Source organism: Equus caballus, chromosome 25 (genome assembly GCF_041296265.1).
Source record: "Equus caballus isolate H_3958 breed thoroughbred chromosome 25, TB-T2T, whole genome shotgun sequence".
In the NCBI taxonomy this organism is placed as follows: Eukaryota; Metazoa; Chordata; class Mammalia; order Perissodactyla; family Equidae; genus Equus; species Equus caballus.
In genome coordinates this window covers 25,625,191-25,642,615 of record NC_091708.1, presented here as the reverse complement: position 1 = coordinate 25,642,615, position 17,425 = coordinate 25,625,191, and the positions used below count along the sequence as shown (strand labels likewise).

The following is a 17,425-nucleotide window of genomic DNA, read 5'->3' as shown; positions in this document are numbered from 1 at the left end:
AGAAGAGGGGAACAAAACAAGCATAAGGGAATAGTGGCATATCTTGGCAGAAGAGAAGGAAAAAGCTCTCTCTGAATAAGCAAGCTGGGCAAGGACACACTTTCCTTCCACCAAACACATCAGCCAAACGACAAGGCTTACCAACACAGCATGATGAGTCTGGGCCACCGGGTCCAGTGAGACACAAGGATCTCGAATGAAAATGTCAAGGGTTTTTTTTTTCTACCCTCAGGAAATGGAACTCAACTATCCCTCACAATTGTGCTTAGAAACATCTGATTCATTTCCTCCAAGCTTAACTTTAACAATTTCTTTTAGAAGAATAGCTCCAATGAGGATATTGCTACCAAACCTGAATTACTAAGTCTTCACCTTCTGCTAAACATGCTTATGAGTTTTGACAAAGGCAGAGGGGAAATAAACAAACAAAAAGTAAAGATAAGAGATCACCTGCTTACTTAGGAACCAGATTAAACGAAAAAACGTTCTGCTGAATCTGCCATATTCTGCCAGAACCATAACCTTGAAACTATACTGTATTTTAGATTCACAAGAAAAAAATCTAGAAGGGAACAATAACAAAATATCATTGTATTGCAGAAGAATATTAATCTCTTCCCCTTTTCCTAAATTTTAACAGTTTTCTGAAATGTGATTGTGGCACTTAAATAATGAAAACCAATGTTAAATAAAATTAATTTATATCAAAACAAGATTTACACATTAATTCGCCCCAACTAAAATTGTGTCTCAGATAAACCATTTTTCCCTATTAGGGTTAATGACTAGTCATAGTTCTCAAAAATTAAAGTACAAGATAAAAATTGCCCAAGCGCCAGTTATAAACTTACTCCCTCAAGCCAAAAGTCTGTTTTAAACTCCAACACCAAGAAAATCCTAAAAACACACAAATAAATGTCATCCATCAAAGAGAAAGCTGTGGACAGCACTGGCACTCAAAATTATGATTTCATCCTCTCCAAAAGCCATGCTCACAGTCTGAGCCAAATTGTGACGTTAAAGGACTCCGTCTTGGACTAACCCCCAACCAACTCATCCTGCATCTTTTCCCCTTTTCAAAGTCCCACGAACCAGCACGTGCCCGTGAAACACAACCCTCCCCTGTGATGGGCAGTAGGGGTGGGAAGATGCGGGGACATTCATTCAACTTAGATATTGGTGATTTATTAGAAGACTCCCCAAAGGAATTAGCACGGTAGAACTGGAGGGGAAAGAAAAGAATACTTAAATCGAGAGAAGAAATCACTATTAAACATAAGGTGTACTCAGGCATAAGGGTGATGAAAATACCGGGGGCAGATAGCCCGAGACTCCTTCTGAGGCAGGGCAGGCAGAACTCTGCACCTGAGCCATCCTACTGCCCCTGCCAGACCCCTGAGACACTACCACGCCTCCGGGAGCCTTGGTTTCCTCAACAATAAGAAGAGAGTTGGAAGGGACGTTCTTCAAGACCCCACAGAGGCCCCAAAAGGCTCCATCTTAGGACTTGCCGATGATTATGGGCCCATGAAAGGTAGACATGGACAGGTGGCAATCGAATACATTGTACATTGTTTCACTGTAAACAGAACTGATGGAGGCTCTACTTTCTGTCTTCCTAAATGTTACATGATATTAACTGATCACTTCTCTTTATCATTTGCAAATCCACTTCATAAATTATAGCTTATGTGACATTTGGGCTCTAACTTTGAAATCAGTATTTGCTAACTACAAAAAGGAACATGATAAAACACAAGTTTTGTTTCTGCTGTAATCAGTTTTACTTTCGGGGTACTGACTTTTTTCTTCCCCCTTCTATTTATTCAGGTTAGATATATTTACTTTAAAACTTAAGGAAAAATAAAGAAATAAAAAATAAAAGATCAGCCATGATCCCCCTAAACAGAGAAAAATGCAATTAATATTATGGTTTTTATCTTTCTTTATTTTTTCTATGCATATTCACTCGCTCACTCATATTTTCTATATCTCTTTAACACATATATGTTTCTATGTCAGTAAGTTCAGATCTAAACAATCATTTTTAACATACATATAGTATTTCACTGAATGGATATACCATGATTAAACCAAAACCCCATTTAAGTTAATTCCAATTTTCCAATCAATAAACAATGCTACAGTAAACATCATTGGACACCTGTTTGATAATTCTCTTAAAATAAATGCCTAAAGATAGAATTGCTGGATTAAAAAGTACATCTACTTTTGGGGCTGGCCCCGTGGCCGAGTGGTTAAGTTCGCGTGCTCCGCTGCAAGCGGCCCAGTGTTTCGTTGGTTCGAATCCTGGGCGTGGACACGGCACTGCTCGTCAGACCACGCTGAGGCAGCGTCCCACATGCCACAACTAGAAGGACCCACAACGAAGAATATACAACTATGTACTGGGGGGCTTTGGGGAGAAAAAGGAAAAAATAAAATCTTTAAAAAAAAAAAAAGTACATGTACTTTTAATTGAAAAACTGCCTCCAGAAATATACCAACTTATATTCTTATCACATATTCTCATCAACACTGGTTATCTTTGATGGGCTTCTAACTGAAAAATAATATATCATCTTTGTTTTCCTTTGTTTCTTTAATGACTTAGTATTGAGCAGTCTTTCAAATATTTGTTGGCTGCAGATTTTTCTTCTTTTGTGAGGGCTTTTTTTAAATTATAAGTCTTTTTCATTTGTGTCAGCTCCTTACAGCCATTGGCCTATCATAATTTCCAAATGGTTTTTCTGATACAGCATTTTTTTTTTTTAAGATTTCATTTTTCCTTTTTCTCCCCAAAGCTCCCCGGTACATAGTTGTATATTTTTAGTTGTGGGTCCTTCTAGTTGTGGCACGTGGGACGCCGCTTCAGCATGGCTTGATGAGCGACGCCATGTCTGCGCCCAGGATTCGAACCAGTGAAACCCTGGGCTGCCAAAGTGGTGTGCATGAACTTAACTACTTGGCCACGGCGCCAGCCCCCTGATACAGAATTTTTAAATTCATCCATTTTTTCCCTTTATGGTTGCTTCTTTTGGTGTTATCAATAAGAAGGCTGTCCCCATTGCATGCTTTTAAAAATAGTCACCTGTCGGTTCTCCTTTATTTACGGCATTTATGTTTATGTCTTTAATTACTGCTATTCTACTTCTAGGAATCTACCATTAGAAAATAATTTTTAAACTATGGCAAAGACATCTGTATAATGATATTCACTGCAATATTATTTAAAATAACAAAAGAAAGAAACTAAATGTCTAACAATAAAAAACAATTAAGGAAATTATGGTATATTTATTCTACAGTTATCAGTAATCATGTTTGTAAGACATTTTTAGTGACAAAAATGCTTTAAAGGACTTTTGAGAGAAAACGGCAGGCTACAGAATTAACTGTGCATACATTATTATTTCATTGGTGTTAAAAATTTGGATATAAAAGGTTAGAAGAAAAATCTAGAACTGATAATGGCAACTGCCCTCTATATACTCATCCTTATTTCCAAATTTTCTACCATTCTCCTATAATACTTTTATAGTCACACACAAAAAGAATGTTCATTTTTTAAAAGCTTTAAGGGCATAAGGGATTCAGCAAAACAGTAAAAATTCGATTCTTTGGAAAGCAATAACGTAAAAAATCATCACGAAACACAAGGGTGCTCACATTCTCTGACCCAATATTTATTTTACTTATTTTTAGCACAATTTGTTGTAGAAAAGATACAGTGATAGATGAAATACGATCAAGTGACATAAATTAGGGGGCTGGCCCAGCGGCGTAGTGGTTAAGTTCATGCACTCTGCTTTGGCAGCCCAGGGTTCAGATTATGGGCACAGACCTACACACGGCTCAACAAGCCATGCTGTGGCAGCATCCCACATGCAAAACAGAAGACTGGCACAGATGTCAGCTCAGGGACAACCTTCCTCTGGCCAAAAAAAAAAAAGAATTTCTGTTGAAAATACAAAGGAAAAAGCATAATGTCACAGTAAAACAACAACAATACTTATAATGTCAATAAGTAATAATCACCCAAGAATAAGGCACCGTAAACCATCATGGCTAAATCAAATCCAGAGAATTTGCAGATGTTGAAATTATTCAACACATAAAATCAATAAGTAAGTTTAACGTTTCTAGGAATAAATTTTTTTTTAATGATGTAAATTAGAAGCAGGTAAGAAAGATAACAGAAAAACAAGGACAGAGAGAAAAAGTAGAGCCAGGAGCGAGGCTAGCAAAACACACCCACCACAGAATTCTGCATACTTGCTAAAACTGGGCCACAGACATTACTGTGAATTTCTGGAGAGACATCCAGTCAGTTATAAGACTCGAAGTACTCATAAAAGATGCAAGCCAATAAAACTCCAACTATGAGTTTGTAGTAAATTTTTCCTCTGTGAAATTCAGGGTCCAACTTAGAAAGGAAAATAAAGTAAGAAGTGTTTATCTCTATTTTGTAATATCTGTGGTAAACAAAACAATAAAAAAGAAAGAAAAGTGCACACCAACAATTCCATAATCAGAGACAAGCACTCCAGCATTTTGTCCTGTGTCCTTGCGTACCGTGTTCCGGTTCCACGATCTAGAATGCTCCACAAAGATCACCAGGTCATGGGGACACACCTAAAGTCAGATCTACAAATAGGTAACCGAGCACAAGAGTTGTAATGAAGAACATCCATTTTCACCATTGCTCCATATGAATAATATTTCCTTGGTCATCTGCAGGCATCCCTGCTAATTTTTTTAAGTTCAACACTTTGGAAGACCTAGCACAGAGCCACAGGGTAATCAATCACCCAGCACAGCACCCTGTGCATTGGGCCTCACCCTCCCACAAAAGAACTCCTCTTCTCCCCCAGGAGCTGATGCGCCCAACAACTATGGCCTGGAGCCATTCCAAAGAATTTCCATTCGATCCAGAATTTATGACCAATTCACTCTAGAGAGATTTGGTTTTCATCACAAATGCCATCTGTCCAGGCCACAGCTGGACCTAAGAGGTCTGAGTGACCCCCTTCCCCACAAAGGGACTTCTTTCCTTATCACACAGTAGTCAGCTAATCTTATTCTGCTTCAGAGGCCCCCTACCCTAAGAGAACACCTGAGAATGATGACTAGAGAGACTTTTGGCCTTTCCTCACGCTCCTCTGGGCTTCCTTTCTTGGGACATGAGCGGCCAGTTATCTCCTTCTCAGAGCTTTCCACCAAGCCCTCTGGAACACTCACTCCAAAATTAATAAATTCCTATAGTTCTTCAACCTATCCAAATTCTGAAAGCTGGCTCTCCCCTGAGAATACAGCCTCTCTGCTGTCCCATAAGTGGAAAGCTGCTCATTTTCTCACATTTCACAAACCTCGCCCCACCCTCCAAGACCAAGAGTTCCTGCTGACATCCTCTTCATTCCACACTGCCCCTTACCACCACTCCTCCATGGCCCTGTGAAAACTCTTCTGAGGCTCATGCCATCAACATATATACGCCTCTATCCCTCCTCATACCTGTCCTCTACTGACACCCCTGACATTTCTCCTGATTCCCTGAAGATTCCAGCAGCTGGCTCTCAGGTTTCCTTTCCAAAGCTCTTTTGTAATCCGGGTGCCCTTGAGATCCAAGTGGTTTGCACATAAAACACCTACCTCTAAGCCAACAATGTCTCCTTCCCCTCCCATGACCTCTCCACAGGCTTTGTCATCAGGCAGAAATTCAGACGTCGCCCTCTCTAACCAGCACCTCCTGTATTTCAGACTCTTCCTTTCCCACATCCCTGGTTTTTCAGCCTCTTGGGACCTATGGTTTCTTGACATTCACTCCATTTCTATCTTTACTTCCTGCCTTATTCAGCATCAATTCCAGGATGCTTGCTTGCCAATATCCTAAAGACCCCTTCTCCACTGTCTGTTCACACAACTCTGGTAAAAATGCAACCATCCATTTCTTGCTTTACTAGCCCCGCGCGTGTGAGTACACTCCTGGAGGAAAAACAAAATCAGGCAAACACCAATTGACACAATAAATTCTACAACTGGACCCTCGACACTGCCAAGCAATCTTCTCATACTTCCTTAGTCAACTCTCTCCCTCATTTCTATATCAGTTAATGCAAGACCTGAAAAAGTTTTGAAGACTTCTAACCCCCACTTCGAAACCTCCCCTTTGTTCTTAGAAGACCTCATCATCTATTCACAGAGAAAACTGCAACTATAAGCAAAGCCTCCCTCAACTTCCTGCCACAGAAAAAAACCCTTCCCTTCTTCCTCAAGAAACAGTGGAAAAAGTACAACTTTCCCATCGGAGGCCACTCCCTCCCTCCACTTCTCACGATACTCTCCTTCCACCTTCTCAGTGGCTTCCATCCTACGCTCCAATCTTCAACCTCATGTCTCCTTCTCTATCAACACTGGCTTCTTGGCACATAAACCAGTCTCTTCCATCCTTTAACAAACAAACAAACAGCCCCTCCCCCTCAAATCCACATCCTCCTCCCACTACTGTTCTTTATACTGACTTTTCATTGCCAAACCAACACTCGTGGTGCCTTTTTTTTCTTACTTCTCACTCATCCTAACCCGCTGCAAACTGGGTTCTGCCCCACCGCATCAATGAAACTGCTCTCACCAGTCATCAATATCCTTCTTGTCATTAAATCTAACATTCACTTTGTGATCGTTATATATAACTTGACCTCTGAGCAGCATTTAGCCTCTGTTGACCAGTGAGGCATTTGAAAAGAGGAACCAATTGGGCCATAAGACTTGGTGATGACTAACTGGTGATGGAGTAAAAGACAAGAGGGGGAGGGCCTCTAAAGGGAGCTGAAGGCTCCTCTCTATTTCCGCAACCTCTAGTCTATCTCCACATCATCAGCAGTCTCGATAGTCAGGCCATGGTGTAGACCACAGCGCTGGGGAGATGGAGAGGCAGTGGGGGAGCGAGGAGGCAACCCTCTCTTGAAAATCACGTCTTTTGGAAGTGTAGCACAAGACAGACCTGGATTCAAATTCTAGTTCTACCGCATATTGGCTGCATGTCTTTGAGCAATTTTGTTAATATCTCATGTCTCAGTTTCCTCATCTGCAAAAATAAGAATACTACCAGTACCCACTTAACTGATGATATATTTAAAGCACTTAGCACAAAATAAACGACAGCTCATCTATACAGTGGAACAGTATCACAGGCTCAGAAATGATAGCATAAAAAGTGTTCTTACTGGCATTTACTAGCATAGAAAGATGTTTGCAATGTATTAGTGAATTGGTACCATGGAAAATACTCATTTTTGTAAATGTATATAGAGACAAATAGTTCAGAAAGTTATAAATGATTATTTCTGGCTGGTGAACCTATAGGTTTTCTTTTACTGTTTTAGCTTATTTGAGTTTTCTAATTTCTCTACAATGAGCACTTATATGAAATACAAATTAAAGGGTTTCTATCACAAAAAAAGTACAGTATGTAGTAAGTGCTCAATAATTAGCTACTACAGTCATGCACTGCATAATGACATTTTGGTCAACGACAGACTGCATATACGACAGTGGTCTCATAAGATTAGTACAATATAGCCTAGGTGTGTAGAAGGTTGTAACATCTAAGTGGTACATTCTATGATGTTCACACAATGACAAAATCGCCTAACAATGCATTTCTTAGAATGCATCCCTGTCGTTAAGTGACACATGACTGTATTACGATGTTACTTTCTAGGATCCTGCAGAGAAAAGAACCAGGATCTGCCTGCCCTGAGAAGGCCTAGGCTGGCTCTCCACCACTGGAGAGAGAAGATAGCCACAACTTAGATCTCGGTGAATGCTTTGCCTACATTGGCTCTCAGCCCTAAGCTCACTTGAGCTCAGGCAAAAAAGCTCTGTACTCTATCCAGCGTTGGTCACTGGAATCTGAATTAGGACTGGGGAGTTGAAGCTCAAATTAATAAAGTAAGTATTTGTATGACGTTGGTCTCTGACCATTAACTTTGCTAGAGAACCACAGCAGAAGTAGGGTCCAGAGATAAGACGAGGTGTTAGGAGCTTGTGTTCCTGTTTGTCTTCTCTCTGATTCCCACACATCCCTACATACCCTTTAACACAACATTCAGAAAGAAGGCTCCAAAGGCATCACCAAGATATCAAACCTGGTGTCACTATTTGAAACAGGAAAAGAAAATAACTCTGGTTTGGGATCAGAAGTGGAATTGACGGTAAAAAGTACAACTTAATTCTGCCACAAGTTCACCTGGAGATGTTAGCATCACAGCCAAGTGACAACGTGGGACAGAACATGGAAAGGGTTATCCCAAGTCATTATCTGACTTACAGGAAATCAAATAACCCCAGGAAAAAGGATAGAAATAAGAACACAAAGGAGAAAAGGGAGGAAGGAAGGAAAAAGAAGAGGCACAGGAAGGATCGGTGAGCTGCAGCGTGTGCCCGAGCCTGTGAATCAGTTAATAGGCCCTGCAGTATAAGCATTTGGGGAGGTAAACTGCAGAGCAGAGGAATCAAGGAGGGCTGGGAAAACCTCAAGGTAGGCAAGTATTGCTGCGCCAGTGAGGCAGTCACCTTGTCATTCAGCTGTTTAGAGCACAAATTAAAGCAAAACAAGTTTTGCATTTCACTGTCTATAGGGTAAAAAATAAATTGACCCTAAGGGGAAAAAAATAAGTAACTAGAAATAATTCATAGGAATATATGCAGTGACCTAGGACCTCTGAGGATATAATATACTCGTAAGCACCAAGCTCAACACCCGGGAAATAGTAGGCACCCAGTGGCAATGGTCTTGGGGGTGACTGCTAGTGCATATGCGTGAGCACGCACACACAGACAAATTTTCAACTGTGAACCAGGCGTGGAAAGGACAAGGCAGTAGTAGCGGCACATGGCAGAAAGTCAATAAATATTAGTTCCCATCCCTCCTTCTCTTACTCCTTTCTCCCCTTATCATCAAGTCTAATTTCACCAAATTATGATCAGGATCTCATCAGAGAATTAGGCTGATACGATGATTCATAAATTTCAAGAGCAATGTGATATTAACATGTTAAATAGTATCATGATAGAAAATAAGTGAAAGTACAGGGATTAAATGTTTTATGTGAAAGACTGTAGTCACAATTTCTCCTTCATTTTAAGATAAAAACTTGCATATAATCCTTTTAATCTGAATATATCCACTCGCTCACAAAAGCCATACCCACAATTGTAATAAAGGTGAACAAAGTTGTACAAAGGGAGGGAGAAAGCAAAGGCCGAAATCACGGTAGCAGGACTCCAATTCTCCAAGACCATTCAACACAGGCAGAAGACAATGAAGGGACCTACTTTGGTGGTGATCCTATACGTGATGTAGGTCTCCATTGTACAGACATGCTTCTTGGGATCATCAACAGTGACAAAGAGATCTCTGGTCTCACCATCAAGGTCATCATCAAGTTGAAGTCTGTTGAGAAGGGAAGATGAAGAAGCTGGACTCGAAGTGCCCACTGGAGTACCACCGTTTGGCAAAATGAGATCCTGAAAGAAAAGAAACACCTTATAAATTAAATGAAAACACACACCTGGAGAATATCAGCAAAAGTAGCTGGTTTAGCCAAATCAAGAGACATTTCTAAATGCAAAAGGAACTTTCAAAGTATCTGAGCCTCTCCTCACTTCATGTTTCTGAAGTGAACAGGTCTTTTACGACCAAGAGAAACAAACTACGGCAGTGCCCTACAGCAAAGCCGTGCCAGTTAATCCTCCAGCAAGTGCCGGAGGAACCAACAGAAGCAAACACTTCAGGGACAGAGAACGTAATAGCCCACCACTGTCAGACTTCCACACAGAAAGAACTCTCTGGGCACACCACATATTCTCTTTTATGAGTATCTACTTTTTGAGAAAGTATATACTTTCTCACAACCACCACCTGAGCCTGGGTAAACATTAACGGGCCTGACAGAAATAGACACACAGATCAATGGAACAGAATCGAGAGCCCAGAAATAAACCCACACATATATAGACAGCTAATTTTTGACAAGGGAGCTAAGAGCATACGATGGAGAAAGGAGAGTCTCTTCAATAAATGGTGTTGGGGAAACTGGACAGCCACATGCAAAAGAATGAAAGTAGACCATTATCTTACACCATGCACAAAAATCAACTCAAAATGGATTAAAGACTTGGATGTAAGACCTGAAACCATGAAACTTCAAGAAAACATAGGCAGTATCCTCTTTGACATCGGTCTTAGCAGCATATTTTCAAGTACCATGTCTGACTGGGCAAGAGAAACAAAAGAAAAAATAAACAAATGGGACTACATCAAACTAAAAAGCTTCTGCACAGCAAAGGAAACCATCAACAAAACAAAAAGACAACCTAACAACTGGGTGAAGATATTTGCAAACCACATATCAGATAAGGGGTTAATATCCAAAATATACAAAGAACTCATACGTCTCAACAACAAAAACAGCAACAACCCACTTAAAAAATGGGCAAAAGATCTGAACAGAGCTTTCTCCAAAGAAGATATATAGATGGCCAACAGGTAGGTGAAAACATGCTCAACATCATTAGCTATCAGGGAAATGCAAATCAAAACTACAATGAGATATCAGTCAGAATGGCTATAATTAACAAGACAGGAAACAACAAGTGTTGGAGAGGATGTGGAGAGAAGGGAACCCTCCTACACTGCTGGTGGGAGTGCAAACTGGTGCAGCCACTATGGAAAACAGTAGGGAGTTTCCTCAGAAAATTAAGAATACATCTACCATATGATCCAGGTATCCCACTGCTGGGTATTTATCCAAAGAACTTGAAAATACAAATGCATAAAGATACATGCTCCCCTGTGTTCACTGCAGCATTATTCACAATAGCCAAGACTTGGAAGCAACCTAGGTGCCCATCAAGGGACAAATGGATAAAGAAGATATGGTATATATACACATGGAATACTACTCAGCCATAAGAAATGATGAAGTCCAGCCACTTGTGACAACATAGACAGACCTTGAGGGTATTATGCTAAGTGAAATAAGTCAGAGGGAGAAAGTCAAATACCATATGATCTCACTCATCAGTAGAAGATAAAAACGACAAACAAACACATAGCAACAGAGATTGGATTGACGGTTACCAGAGGGGAAGGAGGAAGGGGGGAGGGAGGAGTGCAAAAGGGGTAATTAGGCGCGTGTGTGGTGATGGATAACAATTAGTTTTTGGGTGGTGAACATGATGCAACCTACACAGAATTTGAAATATATTATGATGTACATCTGAAAGGTATATAATGTTATAATCCAAGGTTACTGCTATAAAAACAAAAATTAAAAAATAAATAAATAAATAAACCATTAAGGGACCTGAACCCCCTTAATACTTAACCCATTTAAAAACTCAATCAACCATCACAAAGAGACAACTAAACAGTATGTGCCTCCTGAAAGAAGTTCTCATCACCACCTACAAAGTATGCTTGCCAAAAAATGGAACCTGAATCCTGAACAAATCTCTAGACACATCAATTTATAGGAAGTATAGAGGAGCGAGGAATATGCTCAGCAATATTATGAGGATGCAGTCAGCAAAATCCACACTATGTGTAACTAAAGAGAACCAAAGACCCAGTTTCTTCAATAAATAAAGTGCAAGGAAAAGGGCGAGACAGAGAAGGAGCATCTACAGATGTAAAGAAACAAGAAATCCATTGACAATCGCAAGGGATCTTGATTAAAACAAATGTTAAAAGATTTTTGAGATATTCATGGAAATTTGAATATTGATCAATTATTTGATGATATTAAGGAATTAGTAGGTGTGATAATGGAAATATGATTTTACAAAATCTTCATCTTTTAGAAGTATATACTAAAATATTCACAGATGAAATCAGAGGATGTCTGGTATTTGCTTCAAAATAATTAAGAACGCGTAGATGGGATAGACAATACAAGATGTCCCAAAGCTGATAATTGTTGAAGTTGGTACTTATAAGTTCATTATACAAGTCTCTCCTCTTTTGTATACGCTTAAAATTTTCCAGAATAAAATAAAATTTAAAAAGTGTGGGGGAGGGGAGCAAATGTCAGAAAAGAAAGGGAAGGAAAGATAAAATTATGGACTTCTTTCTCTTTAGGCCTTAGCAGGAAGCCACATCCCTACAATTTCAAAAAAAGGCACAGTCTTACAGTTACCTTTTTTGGTTTTAAGGTTTGATGACAGAACAGAGCCCTGTCTAGCAGCAGATGCGAATGCCGCTGCATGTCACCTTGGAGTCATTAGGAGGCAAAGACTAAGGAACAGGGCAAAAAAGTAACGACGCCATGGAAAGGGCCTTGGTCAGGAATACAGAAAACATTCCTGACCTGTGGGTCATCAGATCACAGGGTGAGGGTGAGAATTCCCCCGAACTGTCTTTTCTCCTGAGCAGTCTGGATATGACTTAGCCCCAAGATAAGAGAGAACACAGAGGAAAGAGAGGTCAACCTAGCAGTCACATCCCTGAGCTGCTGCTGATCATGGGACATCTGGGAAGAGGGCTGGGACAAGGCAGAAGGAAGGAAGCATGGCCTGGGGTCAAGGGCAACATCACCCAACTCTGCGGATGATGGAAAGTAAACAGAAAAGGCACCTTCCTTTGTCTCCTGTCTCCACTGACCACAGACAATTCAGTCACATAATTACCTAGGCAATGTTAAAAAAATTTTTTGTCATTACTGAAAGGGTACCATTTTCACAGAAGGTACTCACGGGAATGGACCCCACCCTCCACTTTTCCTCAACTATGCTTCCGACTAGAGGGCAGATCCAGGAGCTCGTCAGCTGGAAAGTCAAACCCCTCAGCAGCTGCTATCCGTGTGGACAGAACTGCAGAACCTAGCCACAGCAGCATCCAGCAGATCTGTCTGCTTTCTCAGCATACTGACACCACAGGGCATGCAGTGTCCATACCCCACTGTCTAGGGATCTGAGTGGGGACATCTTCTCTGAAACACTGAGACAACCATCATGTCTTCATCATTTCAGTAAATATTTAAACACTGACTTCAGGCAAGGCACCATGGCATTGCAGAGCCCCCCCTTACATTTTATCAACACTAGCACACTGGGCCTTAGAAGGGCTCAACCGATGGCTAAACACCGCACAAAAGAAGGAAAGAATTCAAAATCTTTAGTCAGATAAGCCAACGTCAGCTCAGAGAGCAGTTCTCCACAATCTGGCCTGGACCAATCTTAGCAGCCTCGTTTCTCACCAGGCCATCAATTTCCCGAACCAACCATGCTGTTTCATACCCCTCACCTTTGCTTGCAAAGCGTCCCTCCTCTTTTTTATGTAGAGGTCTCCACGTATGTCACAGGAATCTGCTCAAATGCCCCCTCCTCTTGGAACCCTTCTTTGACCCATTGCCTGGCAGAATTTGTCACTCCCTTCTCAGAACTTTGAAGATACTTCCACTGAAGCAATTTTCACAGTTTTAATCACTTATTTACATACATAACATCCACAAACACTGGGAGTCCCCAACAACTGTAACTGTGCCTTGTTCACCTCTGTGTGTGTGTTGTGTGTAATTATCTGTCCATCTGCTTGCAGGTCTCCCAGTGACTCTGAGCCAACTCCCCTAACCTTTGCTCTGGGGACCTCAGCCAAAAACCTTCCAGAAACAGCCCACACAAAGGTCTGAAACGTCTTGGCCAGAGAGTGGGAAGTTAACTAGTTCTCAAATCAGTTGGTGGAGGTGGGGGAGGGGAGACTCAGTCAACCAGATCTCGTCACACACTGCAGACTCTTTCCTCTTAGGACAATACGACCAGGAAAAGGCTGGAACTCTCATTACGGGGCATTTCACGGAATATTATTTGAGCATGTACAAATAGTTAACAATGCCTGTAATTCCTAAAAAGGGATGTTACCACCTCACATTTCCATGGCACATCTGTACACAGTGCTTCCACATTCTTATTTCATTGTACCCCCCAGCAGCCTCATGAGGTTAGCAGGACAGACACTGCCTCTACGTCCCAAGAAGCAGACTTGAAAAGGTTATGTAACGGGTCCAAATATATGGGAGCTAGTCACTGCTATGCTAAGAGTTGAACCCGGTTTCTGGTTCCTAGTTCGAGGTCCTTATCAAGCTGAATCCCTTTTGCATGGCTTTTTCCAACCCAATACTGTCTCTCATCTCCATTCTCTGACCATAAATCCTTTCGGGTAAACAAGGAGCTTCTGTTTTCAAAGCCAGTCAAGGAAAGCTAATTTTTCCCCTTAGGGTCTTAATACAAGTTATTCCCCAAATGACTCCCCTCAACATATGGTCTCCATGAGAAATAAAGGTGGAGGGAAAATAGGAAAATCTCAGGAGGAAAGTGCAGGGGGTTAGGAGAACGGAACGACCCAGGTCCTCTGTCCCGAGAGTCTGCCTCCCTGACTCACTGGGAGACCTGAGCTCCAGAGAGGGTGCTGTGGGATAGCAGCACCTTTACAACCAACATCAATTACAGGAGTGAGAGCATCCCTCGCCTCAACGCGAAAGCCTCCAGTTCTATTTTCGCCACCCTATAATCAGTCCTCTATGCTGCAGCCAGGCTGTTCTTTTAAAAATGGGAATCAAAACATGTCACTCTCCTGCTCAAAACTCTCAAAGACATCATCCAATCACATTCAAAATAAAATCCAGGCTTCCTCCCATAACTCGCCAAGGGCCAGCAGGACCTTGTCATTCCCAATGACCTCATCACGGACATGCTCCCCGCAGCTCATCCCGCTCCAGATGCTCTGCTCTTGGCTCATTTTGTCTTTAGGGCCTTTGTACTTGCTGCTCACTCTACCTGGAACACTGGGATTGCCATGTGGCTGGCTCCTCTCTTCAAAAAGGTTTCTGCTCAAATGACACCTACTCAGACAGGTCTTCTCAGCCCACAAAAGTCTAAAACCACCCCTGCACCCCTCCATCATGTTCCAGCCCCTGCCCCGGCATCATTTTAGTCACAGGACTTATCATTATCTGATCATTTACTGCATATTGATTGACTGTCTGACTCCACACTAGTCTGTAAATTCCAGAAGAACAGAGACTTTGTCTTGTTCACCCCTCTGTCCTCAGGCACAGAGTAGGTTCTCCGTAAGTATCTGATGAATGAATGAGTCTTCGAAACGACCCAACTCAATCCCTTGCCAACTCAATAAACGTCTGTTGAATGACAACAAAACTGAAGCTAACCTGAGCCAGACTGCCCAGTTTTGAATCCCATTTCCACTATTCTCTAGCAGTGTGACTTAAGCCAGTTTCTTAATCTCTCTACTCTCCAGTTTCCTCATTTGTAAAATGGGTACAATGGGATTGAGTTAGTATATGGAAGCAAGTGGAATCGTGGCCTGGAACATGGTAGGTGCTACGTCACTATTAACATACTCACACACACAAAAATGAAGTCAACTTGTCTGCGAGTATTCTTGCATTCCCGTTTAGACTATTGGGCTGGCTTCACAGTAGACAATAAATACTGCTGAAAATACAAATTGCATACAGAGTCACAGTTGGTGCCTCAAATACACTTTCCTTAATGATTTCACTGTAGCAACAGATATTGACAGTAGCCCTTGCAAGTGTTACAACTATATAGTTGATAAACAAATGAAAACTCTTCATTGCTCCAAAATATCAATTCTCACCATGTAGGCTTCAGTTATAAGAGAATTCCTTCTCCCCTTCTATCCCTTTTTATCTAGGTAGAGAAACACATTGCTAGGCTCCTTCAGAAACTCTCTGGTCCAAAGAATGTCACTTATAAGATCCACCATTTAGTCAGCCAGCCACAAGACAGATTATTAAATTAACATAAATCACCGGCAAAGTCCTATATTACATTAAACATATGGTTTATGAAAAGAAAGTGGCATACATTAGGACCCAACATGGGTTTAATAAAAACAAGTCACACTAAGATACTCTAATTTCTCTTTTTGATACTATTAGAGGAATATGGGCAACATGATGATCTAGTTTCAGAAGAGCAAGACAAAGCCTCTCGAGGCATCCTTACCGTTAAGGGGAGAAGGAGGGCCCTCTGAATGCACAGACTGCAACTGGTTTGTCTTCATTTACCTCCCTCCTGCCAGGCACACAGGAGATGCTTGAAGAATGAACGTGACCTCCACAAACTGAACAGAACACTCTTGATTGCTGACTTTGTTATAAAGTTAAATTTAAGCCCACTTTGGAGAATAAAGCCAAATGGAAAATCTCAAAAATGTTCTGTTCAAAGATGTTCATAATGGAGCAAAGTACACAGAGTGAACTCTGGAAAAATCCCAAAGGCTCAATAACCAGGAAATGATTGTGTCCACATTAATAAGAATGTTACACACTATGTAAAAATTATAAATCTAGATTTCTAGATAAACTCAGTGAATTGAGCACAAGCCTTTGCTTTCTCCCTCTTTCTAGTCTCCAGAAACTAACTTAGCAACCTAGAGAGTGGGAGAGAAAGAGCAGTGAGGGAAAAAAAGAAAAACAGTGACTGGAATCGTACCAGATTGGAAACTAGGAAAGGCTGCCACCCAAATGCCAAAACTTTCAAAGATTTTCTACCAGATATAACTGGGACACAACTGAGAAAAGAACTAAAAGGTATCTTTAACCCATGTCACTGAGGTTTACTTAAGGTTGTCAAGGTTACCTAAGAAGTAGGAAATAACATGAACCCCTCACATACACCCTAATTTGAAAGTGCAATTGGTTGGGGGGGATGTGGGAGTGGAAGGGCCCACAGTGGGGGAAGACCACCAGAGTGGCTGTGTGAGCAAGGGGACGCCAAGCACAGGCCAATATACCACGTAAGGACCACCAGCAGAGGGCACCCTGCCCACACGGCTTCATCTCACCATGAGATGTAGAGATGCAAGAGAAAAGTGCTAAGAATATGAAGGCACCTGGCTGGATCGGCTGCCCTGGGTGGGTCCAACAAGCACAAAGCAGGCAAGACTACAAATTCAGAAGGGTATGGGCTCTACTGAGATGGGGCGAACATCTAAAACAAGAAGGAAACTAGGCGGGGCTGGCCCCATGGCCGAGTGGTTAAGTTCGCGCGCTCCGCTGCAGGCGGCCCAGTGTTTCGTCGGTTCGAATCCTGGGCACGGACATGGCACTGCTCGTCAGACCACGCTGAGGCAGCGTCCCACATGCCACAACTAGAGGAACCCACAACGAAGAATACACAACTATGTACCGGGAGGCTTTGGGGAGAAAAAGGAAAAAATAAAATCTTAAAAAAAAAAAAAAAAAAAGAAGGAAACTAGGCTACACTGCATCCAGACACGGAGAGGCACGAAGCTAAGGTCCCCCGACTGGCCGCCGAGGACCCTGGCTTTCTTCTTCCTGACTCCTTTCCCCACTGACAGAGCACTCAACTGATC

At 41.6% G+C, this 17,425-nt stretch overlaps 1 protein-coding gene across 1 annotated transcript in view; it reads right to left on the bottom strand.

The window, feature by feature from the left end:
* The window catches only part of SNX30 (sorting nexin family member 30), a 115,662-nt gene that overhangs the window by 58,161 nt on the left and 40,076 nt on the right, over positions 1–17,425 (bottom strand). Inside the window, exon 2 of the mRNA XM_014735967.3 lies at positions 9,340–9,531. Within this exon, the coding sequence (XP_014591453.3) occupies positions 9,340–9,531 (192 nt within the window). The remainder of the gene's footprint in view (positions 1–9,339; positions 9,532–17,425) is intronic.